The sequence below is a fragment of the Bombina bombina genome, chromosome 7 (assembly GCF_027579735.1).
Source record: "Bombina bombina isolate aBomBom1 chromosome 7, aBomBom1.pri, whole genome shotgun sequence".
Classification (NCBI taxonomy): Eukaryota; Metazoa; Chordata; class Amphibia; order Anura; family Bombinatoridae; genus Bombina; species Bombina bombina.
The window spans coordinates 532,278,474-532,304,798 of record NC_069505.1 but is presented as its reverse complement, the minus strand read 5'-3'; the positions used below and the strand labels follow the sequence as shown (position 1 = coordinate 532,304,798).

Here is a 26,325-nt window from a genome sequence, read left to right as displayed (position 1 = left end):
AAAGGTAGAAAATAAGGTATAATTGGTAGAAATACAGTTGTTAGAGATCGTTGTTGAAGACAACTATTGACACCTGGTTCAACAATAGGTGTTTATTTTCAGCCTTTTTGAAATAAGCCTTTTTGTGATATGACCAAAAGATTTAGGCTAGGTGTTTGAGCCGTTTTCTGTATGTCACAGTAATTATATCACAATAGTTATTGAACACTTAGTTTGTCTTTTGCGATATTATTAATCAACAGACTTTGAATAAGGTACCTTATTTGCAGTTCCAAGTCATATAAGAAGGTTCTTGCGTGTCCAAATGAGGTATAGATGAGAAACTTTCTTTGTCCTTTCAAAGTTTCTAGGAGCGCTTGTTGCAGCGTGTATGTCTCCTGTGAAAGTTGCCTCTGTCACTTCCGTGTCCGGTCTTGACACGCCCACCAAATGCGAGATTGACAGATAGGTAAAGAGCAAGGTTTCTCCAGTGCAGTGTAAGCAGTCTGTATCCAAGGTGATCAGTAAGCAGTCTGTATCCAAAGCAACGCGTTTCAGCTCCAAAGAGCCTTTCTCAAGCTTCTGTCAGACCTGCTTAGAATCCTATCTTTTATACCTTTGTTCCTGATTGAGTAAATTGTTTAATTGTTTTATTGAAGCATTGTCAAAGCCAATATCATTTCTGTGTGTGGTTTTCAATATGCTTAAAAGCCGCTATAGAGTATTCATGTATTCTTATTAGAAAAAAATAATAAAATAAACAACTAAATAAATAATTTTAGTAAAAAACTGGAATAGTTCTCTTTTTTTCCTTTGTTAAAAAGATATTTTTTATATTTATATTGGTACTATACTGTGTGTGGTTTCAATATGTTTAAAAGCCACTTTAGATTAAGTAAATAATTATAGTGAAAACTGGAATCTAAAGTGGCTTTTAAACATATTGAAACCACACACAGTATAGTACCAATATAAATATAAAAAATATCTTTTCAACAAAGGAAAAAAGAGAACTATTCCAGTTTTTTACTAAAATTATTTATTTAGTTGTTTATTTATTTTATTATTTTTTTCTAATAAGAATACATGAATACTCTATAGCGGCTTTTAAGCATATTGAAAACCACACGAAGAAATGATATTGGCTTTGACAATGCTTCAATAAAACAATTAAACAATTTACTCAATCAGGAACAAAGGTATAAAAGATAGGATTCTAAGCAGGTCTGACAGAAGCTTGAGAAAGGCTCTTTGGAGCTGAAACGCGTTGCTTTGGATACAGACTGCTTACTGATCACCTTGGATACAGACTGCTTACACTGCACTGGAGAAACCTTGCTCTTTACCTATCTGTCAATCTCGCATTTGGTGGGCGTGTCAAGACCGGACACGGAAGTGACAGAGGCAACTTTCACAGGAGACATACACGCTGCAACAAGCGCTCCTAGAAACTTTGAAAGGACAAAGAAAGTTTCTCATCTATACCTCATTTGGACACGCAAGAACCTTCTTATATGACTTGGAACTGCAAATAAGGTACCTTATTCAAAGTCTGTTGATTAATAATATCGCAAAAGACAAACTAAGTGTTCAATAACTATTGTGATATAATTACTGTGACATACAGAAAACGGCTCAAACACCTAGCCTAAATCTTTTGGTCATATCACAAAAAGGCTTATTTCAAAAAGGCTGAAAATAAACACCTATTGTTGAACCAGGTGTCAATAGTTGTCTTCAACAACGATCTCTAACAACTGTATTTCTACCAATTATACCTTATTTTCTACCTTTGGTGCATTTTATGAGCGAAAAGCCAAATCTTTTACAAAAAGTATTTTTAAATACCTACCAAGGTATAAACTGGACTTGCTAATTTTACACACCTATATCATATACTAATTTTAGCTACACCTCAATACAATTGGTTGGTACCAACTTTCTCACATAACCACTTTAAGATTAAGCAATTTCGACTGACTGTTTTATATTGCTTCTAATAAAAGAATATTATTTTTAACCAATAATCTTTGTATATTTTTTTTATTATTATTTTTTATTTTTATTTTTGAATTAGAACTTAATAATTTTAAGATATTATTCTATGAAAATTCTTTAAAAACTAAAAAACGTTTTTTTCTATACATTTATTTATATAAACATAGACATAGAAATACAAATACTACTAAGACCATTGTCATTTGGTAGATATTAAGCCAGTGTTTGCACACAGGCGCACACATATAAGACAATCATAACTGCTACTAAAACTATTTATTCAGATGACTTGGGGTATCTGATTTTTATGTGAAGTATTATCTACCACCAGCGCATAGATTTTTAGTTGTTTAATCATAAATACTTCACACCTACAGTAACACAAACACACAGGCACACATGGTAACTGTAGCACATAAACAAGCTTACAGTAACACAAACACACAGGAAAACATGCTAACTGTAGCACATAGACACGCTTACAGTAACACAAACACACAGACACACATGCTAACTGTAGCACATAGACAAGCTTACAGTAACACAAACACACAGGCACACATGCTAACTGTAGCACATAAACAAGCTTACAGTAACACAAACACACAGGCACACATGCTAACTGTAGCACATAGACACGCTTACAGTAACACAAACACAGAGGCAAACATGCTAACTGTAGCACATAAACAAGCTTACAGTAACACAAACACACAGGCACACATGCTAACTGTAGCACATAGACACGCTTACAGTAACACAAACACACAGGCGCAAATGCTAACTGTAGCACATAAACACACTTACAGTAACACAAACACACAGGCACACATGCTAACTGTAGCACAGACACGCTTACAGTAACACAAACACAGAGAAAAACATGCTAACTGTAGCACATAGACACGCTTAGAGTAACACAAACACAGAGGCACAAATGCTAACTGTAGCACATAGACACACTTACAGTAACACAAACACACAGGCACATATGCTAATTGTAGCACATAAACACACTTACTGTAATACATACACAGAGGCACACATGCTAACTGTAGCGCATAAAAAAGCTTACAGTCACACAGGCACACATGCTAACTTTAGCACATAGACACGCTTACAGTAACACAAAACACACAGGCACACATGCTAACTGTAGCACATAAACATGCTTACATTAACACACACACACAGGCACACATGCTAACTGTAGCACATAAACATGCTTACATTAACACACACACAGGCACACATGCTAACCGTAGCACATAAACAAGCTTACAGTAACACAAACACACAGGCACACATGCTACCTGTATCACATAGACACACCTACAGTAACTTTTTGTAAAAGATTTGGCTTTTCGCTCATAAAATGCACCAAAGGTAGAAAATAAGGTATAATTGGTAGAAATACAGTTGTTAGAGATCGTTGTTGAAGACAACTATTGACACCTGGTTCAACAATAGGTGTTTATTTTCAGGCTTTTTGAAATAAGCCTTTTTGTGATATGACCAAAAGATTTAGGCTAGGTGTTTGAGCCGTTTTCTGTATGTCACAGTAATTATATCACAATAGTTATTGAACACTTAGTTTGTCTTTTGCGATATTATTAATCAACAGACTTTGAATAAGGTACCTTATTTGCAGTTCCAAGTCATATAAGAAGGTTCTTGCGTGTCCAAATGAGGTATAGATGAGAAACTTTCTTTGTCCTTTCAAAGTTTCTAGGAGCGCTTGTTGCAGCGTGTATGTCTCCTGTGAAAGTTGCCTCTGTCACTTCCGTGTCCGGTCTTGACACGCCCACCAAATGCGAGATTGACAGATAGGTAAAGAGCAAGGTTTCTCCAGTGCAGTGTAAGCAGTCTGTATCCAAGGTGATCAGTAAGCAGTCTGTATCCAAAGCAACGCGTTTCAGCTCCAAAGAGCCTTTCTCAAGCTTCTGTCAGACCTGCTTAGAATCCTATCTTTTATACCTTTGTTCCTGATTGAGTAAATTGTTTAATTGTTTTATTGAAGCATTGTCAAAGCCAATATCATTTCTGTGTGTGGTTTTCAATATGCTTAAAAGCCGCTATAGAGTATTCATGTATTCTTATTAGAAAAAAATAATAAAATAAACAACTAAATAAATCATTTTAGTAAAAAACTGGAATAGTTCTCTTTTTTTCCTTTGTTAAAAAGATATTTTTTATATTTATATTGGTACTATACTGTGTGTGGTTTCAATATGTTTAAAAGCCACTTTAGATTAAGTAAATAATTATAGTGAAAACTGGAATCTAAAGTGGCTTTTAAACATATTGAAACCACACACAGTATAGTACCAATATAAATATAAAAAATATCTTTTCAACAAAGGAAAAAAGAGAACTATTCCAGTTTTTTACTAAAATTATTTATTTAGTTGTTTATTTATTTTATTATTTTTTTCTAATAAGAATACATGAATACTCTATAGCGGCTTTTAAGCATATTGAAAACCACACGAAGAAATGATATTGGCTTTGACAATGCTTCAATAAAACAATTAAACAATTTACTCAATCAGGAACAAAGGTATAAAAGATAGGATTCTAAGCAGGTCTGACAGAAGCTTGAGAAAGGCTCTTTGGAGCTGAAACGCGTTGCTTTGGATACAGACTGCTTACTGATCACCTTGGATACAGACTGCTTACACTGCACTGGAGAAACCTTGCTCTTTACCTATCTGTCAATCTCGCATTTGGTGGGCGTGTCAAGACCGGACACGGAAGTGACAGAGGCAACTTTCACAGGAGACATACACGCTGCAACAAGCGCTCCTAGAAACTTTGAAAGGACAAAGAAAGTTTCTCATCTATACCTCATTTGGACACGCAAGAACCTTCTTATATGACTTGGAACTGCAAATAAGGTACCTTATTCAAAGTCTGTTGATTAATAATATCGCAAAAGACAAACTAAGTGTTCAATAACTATTGTGATATAATTACTGTGACATACAGAAAACGGCTCAAACACCTAGCCTAAATCTTTTGGTCATATCACAAAAAGGCTTATTTCAAAAAGGCTGAAAATAAACACCTATTGTTGAACCAGGTGTCAATAGTTGTCTTCAACAACGATCTCTAACAACTGTATTTCTACCAATTATACCTTATTTTCTACCTTTGGTGCATTTTATGAGCGAAAAGCCAAATCTTTTACAAAAAGTATTTTTAAATACCTACCAAGGTATAAACTGGACTTGCTAATTTTACACACCTATATCATATACTAATTTTAGCTACACCTCAATACAATTGGTTGGTACCAACTTTCTCACATAACCACTTTAAGATTAAGCAATTTCGACTGACTGTTTTATATTGCTTCTAATAAAAGAATATTATTTTTAACCAATAATCTTTGTATATTTTTTTTATTATTATTTTTTATTTTTATTTTTGAATTAGAACTTAATAATTTTAAGATATTATTCTATGAAAATTCTTTAAAAACTAAAAAACGTTTTTTTCTATACATTTATTTATATAAACATAGACATAGAAATACAAATACTACTAAGACCATTGTCATTTGGTAGATATTAAGCCAGTGTTTGCACACAGGCGCACACATATAAGACAATCATAACTGCTACTAAAACTATTTATTCAGATGACTTGGGGTATCTGATTTTTATGTGAAGTATTATCTACCACCAGCGCATAGATTTTTAGTTGTTTAATCATAAATACTTCACACCTACAGTAACACAAACACACAGGCACACATGGTAACTGTAGCACATAAACAAGCTTACAGTAACACAAACACACAGGAAAACATGCTAACTGTAGCACATAGACACGCTTACAGTAACACAAACACACAGACACACATGCTAACTGTAGCACATAGACAAGCTTACAGTAACACAAACACACAGGCACACATGCTAACTGTAGCACATAAACAAGCTTACAGTAACACAAACACACAGGCACACATGCTAACTGTAGCACATAGACACGCTTACAGTAACACAAACACAGAGGCAAACATGCTAACTGTAGCACATAAACAAGCTTACAGTAACACAAACACACAGGCACACATGCTAACTGTAGCACATAGACACGCTTACAGTAACACAAACACACAGGCGCAAATGCTAACTGTAGCACATAAACACACTTACAGTAACACAAACACACAGGCACACATGCTAACTGTAGCACAGACACGCTTACAGTAACACAAACACAGAGAAAAACATGCTAACTGTAGCACATAGACACGCTTAGAGTAACACAAACACAGAGGCACAAATGCTAACTGTAGCACATAGACACACTTACAGTAACACAAACACACAGGCACATATGCTAATTGTAGCACATAAACACACTTACTGTAATACATACACAGAGGCACACATGCTAACTGTAGCGCATAAAAAAGCTTACAGTAACACAAACACACAGGCACACATGCTAACTTTAGCACATAGACACGCTTACAGTAACACAAAACACACAGGCACACATGCTAACTGTAGCACATAAACATGCTTACATTAACACACACACACAGGCACACATGCTAACTGTAGCACATAAACATGCTTACATTAACACACACACAGGCACACATGCTAACCGTAGCACATAAACAAGCTTACAGTAACACAAACACACAGGCACACATGCTAACTGTAGCACATAGGCACGCTTACAGTAACACAAACACACAGGCACACATGCTGACTGTAGCACATAGACACACATACAGTAACACAAACACATAGGCACACATGCTAACTGTAGCACATAGACACGCTTGCAGTAACAAACACACAGGACCACATTCTAACTGTAGCATATAAACAAGCTTACAGTAACACAAACACACAGGCACACATGCTGACTGTAGCACATAGACACGCTTACAGTAACACAAACACACAGGCACACATGCTGACTGTAGCACATAGACACACATACAGTAACACAAACACATAGGCACACATGCTAACTGTAGCACATAGACACGCTTGCAGTAACAAACACACAGGACCACATTCTAACTGTAGCATATAAACACGCTTACAATAACACAAACAGACAGGCACACATGTAAACCGTAGCACATAGACACGCTTACAGTAATACAAACACACAGGCACATTACAGTAACACAAACACACAGGCACACATGCAAACCGTAGCACATAGACACACTTACGGTAACACAAACACACAGGCACACATGCAAACCGTAGCACATAGACATGCCTACGGTAACACAAACACACAGGCACACATGCTAACTGTAGCACATAGACAAGCTTACAGTTGCACAAACACACAGGCACACATGCTAACTGTAGCACATAGAGAAGCTTACAGTAACACAAACACACAGGCACACATGCTAAATATAGCATATAAACAAGCTTACAGTAGCACAAACACACAGGCACACATGCTAACTGTAGCACATAAACAAGCTTACAGTAACACAAACACAGAGGCACACAGGCTAACTGTAGCACATGAACATGCTTACAGTAACACAAACACACAGGCACACATGCTAACTGTAGCACATAAACACACTTACAGTAACAGAAATGAACACAGGCACACATGCTAACTGTAGCACATAAACAAGCTTACAGTAACACAAACACACAGGTACACATGCTAACTGTAGCACAAACAAGCTTACAGTAACAGAAACACAAATGCACAAATGCTAACTGTAGCACATAAACACGCTTACAGTAACACAAACACAAAGGCACACATGCTAACTGTAGCACATAGACAAGCTTACAGTAAAACAAACACACAGGCACACATGCTACCTGTATCACATAGACACACCTACAGTAACTTTTTGTAAAAGATTTGGCTTTTCGCTCATAAAATGCACCAAAGGTAGAAAATAAGGTATAATTGGTAGAAATACAGTTGTTAGAGATCGTTGTTGAAGACAACTATTGACACCTGGTTCAACAATAGGTGTTTATTTTCAGCCTTTTTGAAATAAGCCTTTTTGTGATATGACCAAAAGATTTAGGCTAGGTGTTTGAGCCGTTTTCTGTATGTCACAGTAATTATATCACAATAGTTATTGAACACTTAGTTTGTCTTTTGCGATATTATTAATCAACAGACTTTGAATAAGGTACCTTATTTGCAGTTCCAAGTCATATAAGAAGGTTCTTGCGTGTCCAAATGAGGTATAGATGAGAAACTTTCTTTGTCCTTTCAAAGTTTCTAGGAGCGCTTGTTGCAGCGTGTATGTCTCCTGTGAAAGTTGCCTCTGTCACTTCCGTGTCCGGTCTTGACACGCCCACCAAATGCGAGATTGACAGATAGGTAAAGAGCAAGGTTTCTCCAGTGCAGTGTAAGCAGTCTGTATCCAAGGTGATCAGTAAGCAGTCTGTATCCAAAGCAACGCGTTTCAGCTCCAAAGAGCCTTTCTCAAGCTTCTGTCAGACCTGCTTAGAATCCTATCTTTTATACCTTTGTTCCTGATTGAGTAAATTGTTTAATTGTTTTATTGAAGCATTGTCAAAGCCAATATCATTTCTGTGTGTGGTTTTCAATATGCTTAAAAGCCGCTATAGAGTATTCATGTATTCTTATTAGAAAAAAATAATAAAATAAACAACTAAATAAATAATTTTAGTAAAAAACTGGAATAGTTCTCTTTTTTTCCTTTGTTAAAAAGATATTTTTTATATTTATATTGGTACTATACTGTGTGTGGTTTCAATATGTTTAAAAGCCACTTTAGATTAAGTAAATAATTATAGTGAAAACTGGAATCTAAAGTGGCTTTTAAACATATTGAAACCACACACAGTATAGTACCAATATAAATATAAAAAATATCTTTTCAACAAAGGAAAAAAGAGAACTATTCCAGTTTTTTACTAAAATTATTTATTTAGTTGTTTATTTATTTTATTATTTTTTTCTAATAAGAATACATGAATACTCTATAGCGGCTTTTAAGCATATTGAAAACCACACGAAGAAATGATATTGGCTTTGACAATGCTTCAATAAAACAATTAAACAATTTACTCAATCAGGAACAAAGGTATAAAAGATAGGATTCTAAGCAGGTCTGACAGAAGCTTGAGAAAGGCTCTTTGGAGCTGAAACGCGTTGCTTTGGATACAGACTGCTTACTGATCACCTTGGATACAGACTGCTTACACTGCACTGGAGAAACCTTGCTCTTTACCTATCTGTCAATCTCGCATTTGGTGGGCGTGTCAAGACCGGACACGGAAGTGACAGAGGCAACTTTCACAGGAGACATACACGCTGCAACAAGCGCTCCTAGAAACTTTGAAAGGACAAAGAAAGTTTCTCATCTATACCTCATTTGGACACGCAAGAACCTTCTTATATGACTTGGAACTGCAAATAAGGTACCTTATTCAAAGTCTGTTGATTAATAATATTGCAAAAGACAAACTAAGTGTTCAATAACTATTGTGATATAATTACTGTGACATACAGAAAACGGCTCAAACACCTAGCCTAAATCTTTTGGTCATATCACAAAAAGGCTTATTTCAAAAAGGCTGAAAATAAACACCTATTGTTGAACCAGGTGTCAATAGTTGTCTTCAACAACGATCTCTAACAACTGTATTTCTACCAATTATACCTTATTTTCTACCTTTGGTGCATTTTATGAGCGAAAAGCCAAATCTTTTACAAAAAGTATTTTTAAATACCTACCAAGGTATAAACTGGACTTGCTAATTTTACACACCTATATCATATACTAATTTTAGCTACACCTCAATACAATTGGTTGGTACCAACTTTCTCACATAACCACTTTAAGATTAAGCAATTTCGACTGACTGTTTTATATTGCTTCTAATAAAAGAATATTATTTTTAACCAATAATCTTTGTATATTTTTTTTATTATTATTTTTTATTTTTATTTTTGAATTAGAACTTAATAATTTTAAGATATTATTCTATGAAAATTCTTTAAAAACTAAAAAACGTTTTTTTCTATACATTTATTTATATAAACATAGACATAGAAATACAAATACTACTAAGACCATTGTCATTTGGTAGATATTAAGCCAGTGTTTGCACACAGGCGCACACATATAAGACAATCATAACTGCTACTAAAACTATTTATTCAGATGACTTGGGGTATCTGATTTTTATGTGAAGTATTATCTACCACCAGCGCATAGATTTTTAGTTGTTTAATCATAAATACTTCACACCTACAGTAACACAAACACACAGGCACACATGGTAACTGTAGCACATAAACAAGCTTACAGTAACACAAACACACAGGAACACATGCTAACTGTAGCACATAGACACGCTTACAGTAACATAAACACACAGACACACATGCTAACTGTAGCACATAGACAAGCTTACAGTAACACAAACACACAGGCACACATGCTAACTGTAGCACATAAACAAGCTTACAGTAACACAAACACAAAGGCACACATGCTAACTCTCGAACATGAACACGCTTACAGTAACATAAACACACAGGCACACATGCTGACTGTAGCACATAGACACACTTACAGTAACACAGGCACACATGCTAACTCTAGCACATAAACACACTTACAGTAATACAAAGACACAGGCACACATGCTAACTGTAGCACATAGCCACGTTTACACTAACACGAACACACAGGCACACATTTTAACTGTAGCATATAAACACACATACAGTAATACAAACACACAGGCACACATTCTAACTGTAGCACATAGAAACGCTTACAGTAACACAAACACACAGGCACACATGCTAACTATAGCTCATAGACACACTTACGGTAACACAAACACACAAGCACACATGCAAACTGTAGCACATAAACAAGCTTACAGTAACACAAACACAGAGGCACACATGCAAACCATAGCACATAGACAAGCTTACAGTAACACAAACACACAGGCACACATGCTAACTATAGCACATAGACACACTTACAGTAACACAAACACACAGGCACACATTCTAACTGTAGCACATAGACACGCTTACAGTAGCACAAACAAACAGGCATACATGCGAACTGTAGCACATAGACAAGCTTACAGTAACACAAATACACAGACACACATCATGTGCTACCTGTATCACATAGACAAACTTATAGTAACACAAACACACAGGCACGCATGCTAAATGTAGCACATAAACAAGCTTACAGTAACACAAACACACAGGCACACATGCTAACTGTAGCACATAAACAAGCTTACAGTAACACAGACACACAGGCACACATGCTAAGTTTAGCACAGAAACATGTTTACAGTAACACACACACACACACACAGGCACACATGCTAACTGTAGCACATAAACAAGTTTACAGTAACACACAGGCACACATGCTAACTGTAGTACATAAACAAGCTTACAGTAACACACAGGCACACATGCTAACTGTAGCACATAAACAAGCTTACAGTAACACAAACACACAGGCACACATTCTAACTGTAGCACATAGACACGCTTACAGTAACACAAACAAACAGGCATACATGCTAACTGTAGCACATAGACAAGCTTACAGTAACACAAACACACAGACATACATCACATGCTACCTGTATCACATAGACAAGCTTATAGTAACACAAACACACAGGCACACATGCTAACTGTAGCACATAGACAAGCTTACAGTAACACAGACACACAGGCACACATGCTAAGTTTAGCACAGAAACATGTTTACAGTAACACACACACACAGGCACACATGCTAACGGCTAACTGTAGCACATAAACACGCTTACAGTAGCACACAGGCACACATGCTAACTGTAGCACATAAAAAAGCTTACAGTAACACATAAGGGGTTATACTTCTTAATATATCATTTAGTTTCCATGCATATCCCCCCCCTCCCCCCTAAAGAAAGACACAACAACTGAGTTGGGAAAAGACCGGTCACGGTCACGTTTATTAAAACGTAAAACTTTATGAAACTATTCTATAGTTTCATAGGCAACTTAAAACCTGAACTTTGTAAAAGTTCCATAACTCTTGGCGGCATATATCCCTAACTAACTATCCCCTATCAACAGCCGGTCAAAGCCCCATACGGTACCTACAGCATAGCACGGATTGCTGACCCTCATTTGCATGGAATGGATGTAATATTTGAGCTCTTCGGCCGTACTTTGAGGAGGGGAACCCCTAGGCCGGCACCTAGCGGGCGTCACCCCTCCCCATTCCCCAAGTCCGTCACTCATCATTCGGACTGCTCGCTCCAGGGCTATTACCAACCGCCAGCTGGGGCACCACAATCAGCCCAGAAGGGCGACCCCCACCAGCTTGTCATACAACCCGCTGGTAAAGGGTGATGGACTAAATTACAACCTGGGCTTACAGAGCTAATTCAACTAAACCAACCCAGGCCAGGGGAAGGGCCCTGCTCTCTGCCACCAGTACTCACCTGCCGCCAACCACTACTTCCACAGGGACGGGTGGGCGGGGAAAATCCTCTCGAAGTCTGGAAGGAGGAAAAGAGGCCGGGACCACTGCAGCATGGACCTATAAAGGTAAGCACACTCTCCGCCCCTCATATTGCAACAAAGTAACACATTTCCCCTGCAAATTCCAGACTTCTAATTTGTTAACCCTTAGTTGTCTTACAGTCCCATTAAAGGGCCCTCCCCTGTCACAGGCACACATGCTAACTGTAGCACATAAAAAAGCTTACAGTTACACAAACACACAGGCACACATGCTAACTGTAGCACATAAACAAGCTTACAGTAACACAAACACACAGGCACACATGCTAACTTTGGCACATAGGCAAGCTAACAGTCGGCTAGATCAAGAGTTTTGCATTAGGGACTATGCGGTGCTAACGTTTTTTCTTTCACCGCTCACTTACCTGCAGCGCTGGTATCACGGGTTTTTACAAACACAGCGTTAAAAGGCAAGAAGTGAGCGTAGAGCAAAATTTAGCTCCATATATCACTTCAATACCAGCGCTGCTTAAGTCAGCGGTGAGCTGGTCATATGTACTCGTGCATGATTTCCCCATAGGAATCAACGGGGAGAGCCGGCTTAGAAAAAGTCTAACACCTGCAAAAAAGCAGCGTAAAACTCAGTAACGCAGCCCCATTAATTCCTATGGGGAAATAAAATGTATATTTACACCTAACACCCTAACATGAATCCAAAGTCTATACACCCCTAAACTTACACTTATTAACTCCTAATCTGCCGCTCCCGACATTGCCGACACCTGCATTATATTTACTAACCCCTAATCTGCCTCTCCGGACACCACCACCACCTACATAATACTTATGAACCCCTAATCTGCTGCCCCCAACATCGCCGACACCTACATTATATTTATTAACCCCTAATCTGCCGTCTTCAATGTTGCAACAACCTACCTACACTTATTAACCCCTAATTTGCCGCACCCAATATAATAAATATATTAACCCCTAAACCGCCGCACTCCTGCCTCGCAGACATTAGTTAAATATTGGTTACAAATATAGTCTATATCAGAGGAGATAGAGACTAAAAGAATGCACCTAAGTAGCACTTCAGTTCCTGGAGACAATATTGATATTAATATGAACCTTAAACAACCATTGTAAGCCAAAGGGTTGAGAGGAAAATTAAAACATAACTTTTATTAAGTCAACATAAGTTAAAAATAAAGTATGTGAATGTGTGTACTTTAAAAACACTAAGGCCTAGATTTAGATTTTGTCGGTAAGGACCCGCGTAGCTAACGCCGGCTTTTTTCTGGCCGCACCATAAAAATAACTCTGGTATTGAGAGTCCACATAAAGGCTGCGTTAGGCTCCAAAAAAGGAGCGTAGAGCATTTTTAACGCAGCTTCAACTCTCGATACCAGAGTTGCTTACGCAAGCGGCCAGCCTCAAAAACGTGCTCGTGCACGATTCCCCCATAGAAAACAATGGGGCTGTTTGAGCTGAAAAAAAACCTAACACCTGCAAAAATGCCGCGTTCAGCTACTAACGCAGCCCCATTGTTTGCTATGCGGAAATACTTTTTACGTCTGCACCTAACACTCTAACTTGTACCCCGAGTCTAAACACCCCTAACCTTACACTTATTAACCCCTATTCTGCCGCCCCCGCTATCGCTGACCCCTGCATATTATTATTAACCCCTAATCTGCCGCTCCGTAAACCGCCGCTACTTACATTATCCTTATGTACCCCTAATCTGCTGCCCTAACATCGCCGACCCCTATATTATATTTATTAACCCCTAATCTGCCCCCCTCAACGTCGCCTCCACCTGCCTACACTTATTAACCCCTAATCTGCCGAGCGGACCTGACACTACTATAATAAAGTTATTAACCCCTAATCCGCCTCACTAACCCTATAATAAATAGTATTAACCCCTAATCTGCCCTCCCTAACATCGCCGACACCTAACTTCAATTATTAACCCCTAATCTGCCGACCGGAGCTCACCGCTATTCTAATAAATGTATTAACCCCTAAAGCTAAGTCTAACCCTAACACTAACACCCCCCTAAATTAAATATAATTTTAATCTAACGAAATTAATTAACTCTTATTAAATAAATTATTCCTATTTAAAGCTAAATACTTACCTATAAAATAAACCCTAATATAGCTACAATATAAATTATAATTACATTGTAGCTATTTTAGGATTAATATTTATTTTACAGGCAACTTTGTAATTATTTTAACCAGGTACAATAGCTATTAAATAGTTAAGAACTATTTAATAGTTACCTAGTTAAAATAATTACAAAATTACCTGTAAAATAAATCCTTACCTAAGTTACAATTAAACCTAACACTATACTATCATTAAATTAATTAAATAAAATACCTACAATTACCTACAATTAAACCTAACACTACACTATCAATACATTAATTAAATACAATATCTACAAATAACTACAATGAAATAAACTAACTAAAGTACAAAAAATAAAAAAGAACTAAGTTACAAAAAATAAAAAAATATCTACAAACATAAGAAAAATATTACAACAATTTTAAACTAATTACACCTACTCTAAGCCCCCTAATAAAACAACAAAGCCCCCCAAAATAAAAAATGCCCTACCCTATTCTAAATTACTAAAGCCTTACTAGCCCTGAACAGGGCCCTTTGCGGGGCATGCCCCAAGAAGTTCAGCTCTTTTGCCTGTAAAAAAAACATACAATACCCCCCCCCCAACATTACAACCCACCACCCACATACCTCTAATCTAACCCAAACCCCCCTTAAATAAACCTAACACTAAGCCCCTGAAGATCTTCCTACCTTATCTTCACCATACCAGGTTCACCGATCCATCCTGAAGAGTTCCTCCGATGTCCTGATCCAAGCCCAAGAGGGGGGCTGAAGATGTCCATGATCCGGTAGAAGTCTTCATCCAAGCGGGGCAGAAGAGGTCTTCCATCCAATTGAAGTCTTCATCCAAGCGGGGCAGAAGATATCTTCCATCCGATTGAAGTCTTCATCCAGGCGGCATCTTCTATCGACATCCATCTGGAGCGGAGCGGCAGCATCCTGAAGACCTCCGATGCGGAACATCCATCCTGGCCGACGACTGAACGACGAATGACGGTTCCTTTAAATGACGTCATCCAAGATGGTGTCCCTCGAATTCCGATTGGCTGATAGGATTCTATCAGCCAATCGGAATTAAGGTAGGAATATTCTGATTGGCTGATGGAATCAGCCAATCAGAATCAAGTTCAATCCGATTGGCTGATCCAATCAGCCAATCAGATTGAGCTCGCATTCTATTGGCTGTTCCGATCAGCCAATAGAATGCGAGCTAAATCTGATTGGCTGATTCCATCAGCCAATCAGAATATTCCTACCTTAATTCCGATTGGCTTATAGAATCCTATCAGCCAATCGGAATTCGAGGGACGCCATCTTGGATGACATCATTTAAAGGAACCGTCATTCGTCGTTCAGTCGTCGGCCAGGATGGATGTTCCGCGTCGGAGGTCTTCAGGATGCTGCCGCTCCGCTCCAGATGGATGTCGATAGAAGATGCCGCCTGGATGAAGACTTCAATCGGATGGAAGACCTCTTCTGCCCTGCTTGGATGAAGACTTCAATCGGATGGAAGACCTCTTCTGCCCCGCTTGGATGAAGACTTCTACCGGATCATGGACATATTCAGCCCCCCGCTTGGGCTTGGATCAGGACATCGGAGGAGCTCTTCAGGACGGATCGGTGAACCTGGTATGGTGAAGATAAGGTAGGAAGATCTTCAGGGGCTTAGTGTTAGGTTTATTTAAGGGGGGTTTGGGTTAGATTAGGGGTATGTGGGTGGTGGGTTGTAATGTTGGGGGGGGGGTATTGTATGTTTTTTTACAGGCAAAAGAGCTGAACTTCTTGGGGCATGCCCCGCAATGGGCCCTGTTCAGGGCTGGTAAGGTAAAAAAGCTTTTAACTTTAGTAATTTAGAATAGGGTAGGGCATTTTTTATTTGGGGGGGCTTTGTTGTTTTATTAGGGGGCTTAGAGTAGGTGTAATTAGTTTAAAATTGTTGTAATATTTTTCTTATGTTTGTAGATATTTTTTTATTTTTTGTAACTTAGTTCTTTTTTATTTTTTGTACTTTAGTTAGTTTATTTCATTGTAGTTATTTGTAGATATTGTATTTAATTAATTTATTGATAGTGTAGTGTTAGGTTTAATTGTAGGTAATTGTATTTATTTTATTTAATTAATTTAATGATAGTATAGTGTTAGGTTTAATTGTAACTTAGGTTAGGATTTATTTTACAGGTAATGTTGTAATTATTTTAACTAGGTAACTATTAAATAGTTCTTAACTATTTAATAGCTATTGTACCTGGTTAAAATAATTACAAAGTTGCCTGTAAAATAAATATTAATCCTAAAATAGCTACAATGTAATTATAATTTATATTGTAGCTATATTAGGATTTATTTTACAGGTAAGTATTTAGCTTTAAATAGGATTAATTTATTTAATAAGAGTTAATTAATTTCGTTAGATTAAAATTATATTTAACTTAGGGGGGTGTTAGTGTTAGGGTTAGACTTAGCTTTAGGGGTTAATACATTTATTAGAATAGCGGTGAGCTCCAGTCGGCAGATTAGGGGTTAATAATTGAAGTTAGGTGTCGGCGATGTTAGGGAGGGCAGATTAGGGGTTAATACTATTTATTATAGGGTTAGTGAGGCGGATTAGGGGTTAATAACTTTATTATAGTAGCGGTGCGGTCCGCTCAGCAGATTAGGAGTTAATAAGTGTAGGCAGGTGGAGGCGACGTTGAGGGGGGCAGATTAGGGGTTAATAAATATAATATAGGGGTCGGCGGTGTTAGGGGCAGCAGATTAGGGGTACATAAGGATAACGTAGGTGGAGGCGCTTTGCGGTCGGCAGATTAGGGGTTAATAAGTGTAGGTAGCTGGCGGCGACGTTGTGGGGGGCAGGTTAGGGGTTAATAAATATAATATAGGGGTCGGCGGTGTTAGGGGCAGCAGATTAGGGGTACAAAGTATAACGTAGTTGGCGGTCGGCAGATTAGGGGTTAAAAAATTTTAATCGAGTGGCGGCGATGTGGGGGGACCTCGGTTTAGGGGTACATAGGTAGTTTATGGGTGTTAGTGTACTTTAGAGTACAGTAGTTAAGAGCTTTATAAACCGGCGTTAGCCCAGAAAGCTCTTAACTACTGACTTTTTTCCTGCGGCTGGAGTTTTGTCGTTAGATTTCTAACGCTCACTTCAGACACGACTCTAAATACCAGAGTTAGAAAAATCCCATTGAAAAGATAGGATAAGCAATTTACGTAAGGGGATCTGCAGTATGGAAAAGTCGCGACTGAAAAGTGAGCGTTAGACCCTTTTTTGAGTGACTCCAAATACCAGAGTTAGCCTAAAACCAGCGTTAGGAGCCTCTAACGTTGGTTTTCACGGCTAACGCCAAACTCCAAATCTAGGCCATAGCAACTTTACTAATAATAAAAGTGGCACTGAGAATCTAGTGGGTGTTTTACCTCTGATTTGAAGTGTTCTTGAATTATACAAACACTAATTAATGTGGATCTATCTGATGGATATTTGGCTTATAACCATCATGCAGATATTATCATATACATTTGAGCAACCATTTGTGAGACATAAATAACAGATTGGTATCTGTTATCTGTGAGTGTATTTATAAGGATTATTCACTCCATCAGTTAAATCACTGGGTCTCTGATAATTGTAAATTCACAATGCAGATTGCACTCAGTATTGGTATATTCTCACTTCTGTTGCAATAAATTCTATTATTTGTGTGTATATACAATATATAATAACAGTATATATTTTTCACTGTTCCATTTTATTCTTTAATAGAATATCAAAAAAATGGCTTGAATAGCCTGGATATATATATTTTTTAATATTAATAGTATATACTGTATAGTTTAACAGTTATTGTAACAGGGGTTTTTGGAGACTTGAATATATATATGGCATCTATTGGTGCTTGGTGTACTCTAACACAATTTATCTTATAGGTTTAAAGTTTGTGTTTTAGTCAATAGTGGTATAGATATTTCACTGATTTTCGAACTTAATTAATTTATACTATGTGGCCAAGGTTATCTAGCTTTCTATATCAAATGTAATATCTAGTCACTTTGCAGACTTTTCGTGTTTTGCCTTTATTATATACAGCATTCAACAAGTGGAAAGCAATGTTTTAAATATTTATATAAGTATATTTTAGATATTGTGTATATGCAATCCACTTGTTGGCGTATCTGTAGCTAGTTGTTAGTGGCTGAGGTGTAGGTTTAGATAGCCAATATAAGCGTCTCCCCGCTGTTGCTTAGAGCTAGCAAAAAATGTATTTATATTTCATCTAAAGTAGCCGTAATGAGCGGTTGATTGTTGTGGCTTTATATCATTTGAGATGCTTATAGTTGTATTATCGAAGTAAGGTTTGACACTGTCAGTATCAGCGCCTGGCTTCTATAAGTTTATACTACCAACAGATAATTTTTAGGGTATATCTTGAAGCTGCCAAAGTAAGTGACTAACAATTGTAACAATAAAATAAAGACCCTTAATTTGCCCTTAGCCGTTGCCACTGGCTCGCCGCTGTAGCCTTATAGTATCAGCACATAGTTGTTTGGATTTATATCTAAATCGGCTAATTTCGGCGGTTATCGGTTGTGGCTGTTATAATATTAACATATAGATTGCCTTAAAAAGTTGCCACTGGTAGTTTAGAGATAATGCCCAAAATATTAATAATATAGACCCAGTTGCCACTATATCAGTATATTAATTTAAAGTTAGCTATGCCATTAAAAAAGAGAAACAACAACAGGGTATTAACAGATACCCATCCCTAACATTTTTCGCCGATAGCGTTTCGTCTTTTTCAAAGGTGACGCGCGCCGGCGTCTTAGGGTATTTAAATGCATGGAAAGAAACCCATTGGTTACATTTCAACCAATCCTTGCCCTCTGAAACCTTGAGGAGGCGTGATTTGAACATGATTGGCATTTGTGATGTTACAAAACTTTTTGCCGTCATTGCTGATGGAATTGGATTAAGTATGTGACAGAAGTTTAAATGACATTAGAGTGACATAGAGTGTACTGTAATGGGGTTTCTTAATGACCTTGTATAACGAAGGAAGATTTATAATATGATCGTATGTGCTCGTCTAGTGTTAGGTAAAGATTTATTTCTTCCCTTTCTCTGTGGGAGAAGTATTTTCCTTAGCATAGATTTATTGTTTGTTCCCTGAATTATATACCCTTCATGAGTTGTATCAAGGATATGTGTATATATTCCTTTGTAAGACCATTCGTTATACTTTTCAATCTGGGTCATATTCTGTAAATTCTATCCTTTCCGTTATGAGCGTGTCCGTATTGCCCTCCATTAAAGTCACCCTAATATCATTTTTGGCATAAATTGAAATTGTGAATAATATTTATTATGCTGAAGCCAGGCGCTGATACTGACAGTGTCAAACCTTACTTCGATAATACAACTATAAGCATCTCAAATGATATAAAGCCACAACAATCAACTGCTCATTACGGCTACTTTATATGAAATTAAAGATAAATACATTTTTTGCTAGCTCTAAGCAACAGCGGGGAGAGCTTATATTGGCTATCTAAACCTACACCGCAGCCACTAACAACTAGCTACAGATACGCCAACAAGTGGATTGCATATACACAATATCTAAAATATACTTATATAAATATTTAAAACATTGCTTTCCACTTGTTGAATGCTGTATATAATAAAGGCAAGACACGAAAAGTCTGCCAAGTGACTAGATATTACATTTGATATAGAAAGCTAGATAACCTTGGCCACAAAGTATAAATTAATTAAGTTCAAAAATCAGTGAAATATCTATACCACTATTGACTAAAACACAAACTTTAAACCTATAAGATAAATTGTGTTAGAGTACACCAAGCACCAATAGATGCCATATATATATTCAAGTCTCCAAAAACCCCTGTTACAATAACTGTTAAACTATACAGTATATATTATTAATATTAAAAAATATATATATCCAGGCTATTCAAGCCATTTTTTTGATATTCCATTGAAGAATAAAATGGAACAGTGAAAAATATATACTGTTATTATATATTGTATATACACACAAATAATAGAATTTTTGCAACAGAAGTGAGAATATACCAATACTGAGTGCAATCTGCATTGTGAATTTACAATTATCAGAGACCCAGTGATTTAACTGATGGAGTGAATAATCCTTATAAATACACTCACAGATAACAGATACCAATCTGTTATTTATGTCTCACAAATGGTTGCTCAAATGTATATGATAATATCTGCATGATGAAATCTTGAACTTTATAACGGTGTACCATACTAAAGGTTATAAGCCAAATATCCATCAGATAGATCCACATTAATTAGTGTTTGTATAATTCAAGAACACTTCAAATCAGAGGTAATCCACCCACTAGATTCTCAGTGCCACTTTTATTATTAGTAAAGTTGCTATGTGTTTTTAAAGTACACACATTCACATACTTTATTTTTAACTTATGTTGACTTAATAAAAGTTATGTTTTAATTTTCCTCTCAACCCTTTGGCTTACAATGGTTGTTTAAGGTTCATATTAATATCAATATTGTCTCCAGGAACTGAAGTGCTACTTAGGTGCATTCTTTTAGACTCTATCTCCTCTGATATAGAATATATTTGTAACCAGTATCGTTTTATGCACAAGCACTCAAGCTCACTAGGTATATATGCATATACCTATTAAAAATACAGAAATTTAATAAATCCACATAAGGTATCCTAATATATCCATAGAAAAGGATACATTAATTGAAAATAACCTGAACACATTTTCTGTATATACTAAAGTATCAAATTGAGCGTTCCTATCTTATCAGTGTAGTGCTCTTGCTACTTTGTGCTAAACTAATTAGTTAAATATTATTAACCCCTAATCTGCCGTCCCTAACATCGATGCCACCTACCTACATTTATTAACCCCTAATCTGCTGCCCCCAACGTCGCCACCACTATACTAAATGTATTAACCCCTAAACCTAAGTGTAACCCTAATACCCCCTAACAAATATAATTACAATAAATCTAAGTAAAAATTACTATCATTAACTAAATTATTCCTATTTAAAACTAAATACTTACCTATAAAATAAACCCTAAGCTAGCTACAATATAACTAATAGTTAGTTACAATGTAGCTATCTTAGAGTTTATTTTTATTTTACAGGCAAGTTTGTATTTATTTTAACTAGGTAGAATAGTTATTAAATAGTTATTAACTATTTAATAACTACCTAGCTAAAATAAATACAAAAGTACCTGTAAAATAAAACCTAACCTAAGTTACAATAACACCTGACACTACACTATAATTAAATAAATTAACTAAATTAACAACAATTAAATAAATTAAATTAGCTAAAGTACAAACCCCCCCCACTAAATTACAGAAAATAATAAACAAATTACAAGATATTTAAACTAATTACACCTAATCTAATAGCCCAATCAAAATAAAAAAGCCCCCCCAAAATAAAAAAAACTCTAGCCTAAACTAAACTATCAATAGCCCTTAAAAGGGCCTTTTTCGGCATTGCCCCAAAGTAATCAGCTCTTTTACCTGTAAAAACAAATACAAACAACCCCCCAACAGTAAAACCCACCACCCACACAACCAACCCCCCAAATAAAATACTAACTAAAAAAAAACTAAGCTCCCCATTGCCCTGAAAAGGGCATTTGGGTGGGCATTGCCCTTAAAAGGGCAGTTAGCTCTTTTGCGGCCCAAACCCTAATCTAAAAAATAAAACCCACACAAAACAGCCTTAAAAAAAACCTAACACTAACCCCCTGAAGATCGACTTACTGTTCTGAAGACCGGACATCAATCCTCAAGGAAGCGGCAGAAGTCTTCATCCAACTGGTCCAAAGTCCTCAACGAAGCAGGGAGAAGTCTTCATCCAAGCCAGGCGAAGTGGTCCTCCAGACGGGCAGAAGTCTTCATCCAGATGGCATCTTCTATCTTCATTCATGCGACGCGGAGCTGGTCCTTCTTCAAGACATCCGACCGGAGCATCCTCTTCAAACAAAGTATTCTTACTGAATGACGGTTCCTTTAAGTGATGTCATCCAAGATGGCGTCCCTTAGATTCCGATTGGCTGATAGAATTCTATCAGCCATTCGGAATTAAGGTAGAAAAAATCCTATTGGCTGATCCAATCAGCCAATAGGATTGAGCTCTCATTCTATTGGGTGATTGGAAAAAATAAAAAATCTAAATTACAACTAAAAAAAAACAAATCCTATGAAAAATTAAAAAAAAATCTAAGTTTACCAAAAATAATAAACACTAAAATCACGAAAAATAAAAACCACTAAGATTACAAAAAAATAAACAAAATTATAAAAAATAAAAATAATTACACCCTATCTAATAGCCCTATAAAAATAAAAAGGTCCCCCCCAAAATAAAAACACCCCCTAGCCTACAATAAACTACCAATAGCCCTTAAAATGGCCTTTTGTAGGCCATTGCCCTAAATAAATCAGCTCTTTTACCTGTAAAAAAAAGTCTCCCTAACAGTAAAACCCACCACCCAACCAATCCCCCAAAATAAAAAACCTAACTCTAAAAAAAACCCCTAAGCTACCCATTGCCCCTAAAGGGACATTTGTATGGGCATTGCCCATAAAATGACATTTAGCTCTTTTTCAAATGCCCATCCCTAATATAAAAAAACACCCAAAAAAATGCAAAAAAACCAAACACTAACACTAAGTCCGGAGATCCAGGCAGCGAGAAGTCTTCATCCAGGTGGCAAGGTCTTCATTCAGGCGAAGAGGTCTTCATCCATCCCGGGGGCGTCTTCTATCTTCATCCTGGCGGCGCAGAGCGGAGCCATCCTGGAAGCTGATCCCATCCTGCACAGAGCGTCCTCTTCATACGGTCGCCGCCGTACACTGAAGTTGAATGCAAGTTAGCCGTTTCAAAATGGGGTCCCTTGCATTCCTATTGGCTGATTTGATTCTTCAAATTCAAATTAGCCAATAGGATGAGAGCTACTGAAATCCTATTGGCTGATTTGAACAGCCAATATGATTTCAGTAGCTCTCATCCTATTAGCTGATTTGAATTTGAAGAATCAAATCAGCCAATAGGAATGCAAGGGATGCCATTTTAAAACGGCTACCATGCATTAAACTTCAGTGTACGGTGGCGACCATATGAAGAGGACGCTCCACGCAGGATGGAATCAGCTTCCAGGATGGCTCCGCTCCCCCGAGATGAAGATAGAAGACGCCCTCGGGATGGATGAATACCTTGCCGCCTGGATGAAGACTTCTCACCGCCTGGATGTCCGGACTTCAGAAACCGTGAGTAGATCTTCTAGGGTTAGTGTTAGGTTTTTTGTTAATTTTTTTGGGTGTTTTTTTTTTTTTAGATTAGGGATGGGCACTTGAAAAAGAGCTAAATGCCCTTTTAGTTTTTTTTTTTAAAGTTAGGTTTTTTATTTTGGGGGGATGGTTGGCTGGTGGGTTTTACTGTTGGAAGGACTTTGTATTTTTTTACAGGTAAAAGAGTTGATTTCTTTAGGGCAATGCCCTACATAAGGCCATTTTAAGGGCTATTGGTAGTTTATTATAGGCTAGGGGGTGTTTTTATTTTTGGGGGGCTATTAGATTAGGTGTAATTGGTTTTTATTTTTCGTGATTTTGTGTTTATTATTTTTGGTAAACTTAGATTTTTTAAATTTTTCGTAGGATTTGTTTTTTTTAGTTATAATTTAGATTTTTAATTTTTTTGCAGTGTTAGGTTTTTTAAATGTGTAATTTAGATATTTTAATTGGTAGTTTATTTTATTTTATAAGAATAGTATGGTTAGGTTAATTTATAGTTTAATGTTAGGTCTATTTTTATTTCACAGGTTAGCTTTTATTTATTTAAATAGAGTTATGTTGTATTTTTAATTTAAAGTTAGGGGGGTGTTAAGTTTAGGGGTTAATGGTTTAATTTAGTGTTTTGCGATGTGGGGGCAGGCGGTTTAGGCGTTAATAGGTTTATTTAGTGGTGGAGATGTGGGAGGCCGGAGGTTTAGGAGTTAATAACTTTGTTTAGTGGCAGCGATGTCGGGGAGTGGCGGGAATAGGGGTTAATAACTTTATTATAGTGGCGGGAATGTCGGGGAGCGGCAGAATAGGGGTTAATAATTTTTATTAGTGTTGTAGCTGTGGGTGGGCATCAGATTAGGTGTCAATAGATTTATTAAATAGCTGCAATGTGGGCGGGCAGCAAATTAGTGGTTAATAAGTTTTAAATAGTGTTTGCGATGCGGGAGGGCCTCGGTTTAGGGGTTTATAGGTAGTTTATGGGTGTTAGTGTTTTGTTACACAAAATCCATAACTACTGCTCTCAGATCGCGATATGGATCGTGCCGGTATAGGCTGTAACGCAAGCATTTTAGCTGGCCCGCACAACCTGTAATACCGGCGCTATGGAAATCCCACACAAAAACATAATTTTTTGGAGTGCAGAATTGACGTTGCATTACAGGCTAAAATGCTTGTGTTATATCTATGCCGACATGACTCCCAATAGTGCTGCTTTTACGCTGAAATTGCCATTTTTTCAGCATTAAAAGCCACAATGCAAAACTCGTAATCTAGGTGTAAATTAGTTATTTGTGTTGTAGGTAGTTAGCGATTTGTTGCGATGTGGGGGATTGGTGGTTTAGGGGTTAATTGGTTAATTAGGTTTATTGCAATGTGGGGGGTTGGCGGTTTAGAGGTTAATATTTTAATAATGTTATTTGCGTTTTTTAATTTGAGGATTAGGGGTTAATTACTTTATTATTTTGCGATGTGGGGGTTGGTGGTTTAGGTGTTTGCTAATACTTTGTGTGGGCGGTTACTTTTTTTTGTTATACTTTGTGCGGGCTGTTACGTGTTTTTTTGCTGTTTCGTGCAGGCAGTTACATGTTTTTTCGTTAATATTTTGTGTGGGCAGTTGCATGTTTTTTTCTTAATGCTTCATTTGCCTACGCTGCATCCAGTTGGATTCCAAAAATGTCAGGGTGGTGAAAGAATCCACCTGCGGTGGATTTTTTTACTACCCTGCCATTTTCGGAATCGATTCTTTTTGGCTGCACACACAAACATTCCTTTGAGGATACATACTCAACTGGCAACAGACGAGTTACAAACACAATTAAAGTATAGATATTACCCTCCAATAGAGGTATGTGATTAGCATAAATAAAAAGAGAGAATCGCTCAACCATAATAGCTTGTTCTATGACATGTTACCTAAGGGTGATGCAGTAAGCCAGATGTGGACCCGTTGTTCCGTGTGCCTAGAGGGATATGGCTGCACCTCACTGACAAGGCCCACAATAGGCTGAAACGTACATCTGGGGTGTCTGGGGTTTTGCTGTTTCTCTCGTTTCAGATAGTGATTTCCTGGTATTTCGGGGCTTGACTGCACTGTTAAGTCAGGATCAGACCTGTTTTCTAAGTTTAACAGGTGTAATTAAAGGGATATAATTCCCATATGCAAAATCACTTGAAAGTGATGCAGCATAACTGTATAAAACATGTGAAAAAGAAAGATAATTTTACCTCAACATGTCTTCATCTCACAATAGTTATCCATCAGCTATTGTCCAGCTGCAGTTTGAAAAAAGAATAATAGCCAATCACCATCAGCAGTGCTGAGGTCATGCTTTGCTGCCCCT

The 26,325-nt window shown here is 37.1% G+C and overlaps 1 protein-coding gene across 1 annotated transcript in view; it reads left to right on the top strand.

The window, feature by feature from the left end:
* Window positions 1-26,325, top strand: part of LOC128636499 (3-galactosyl-N-acetylglucosaminide 4-alpha-L-fucosyltransferase FUT3-like) — a 73,099-nt gene that overhangs the window by 45,276 nt on the left and 1,498 nt on the right. Inside the window, exon 2 of the mRNA XM_053689507.1 lies at window positions 20,055-20,076. Within this exon, the coding sequence (XP_053545482.1) occupies window positions 20,055-20,076 (22 nt within the window). The remainder of the gene's footprint in view (window positions 1-20,054; window positions 20,077-26,325) is intronic.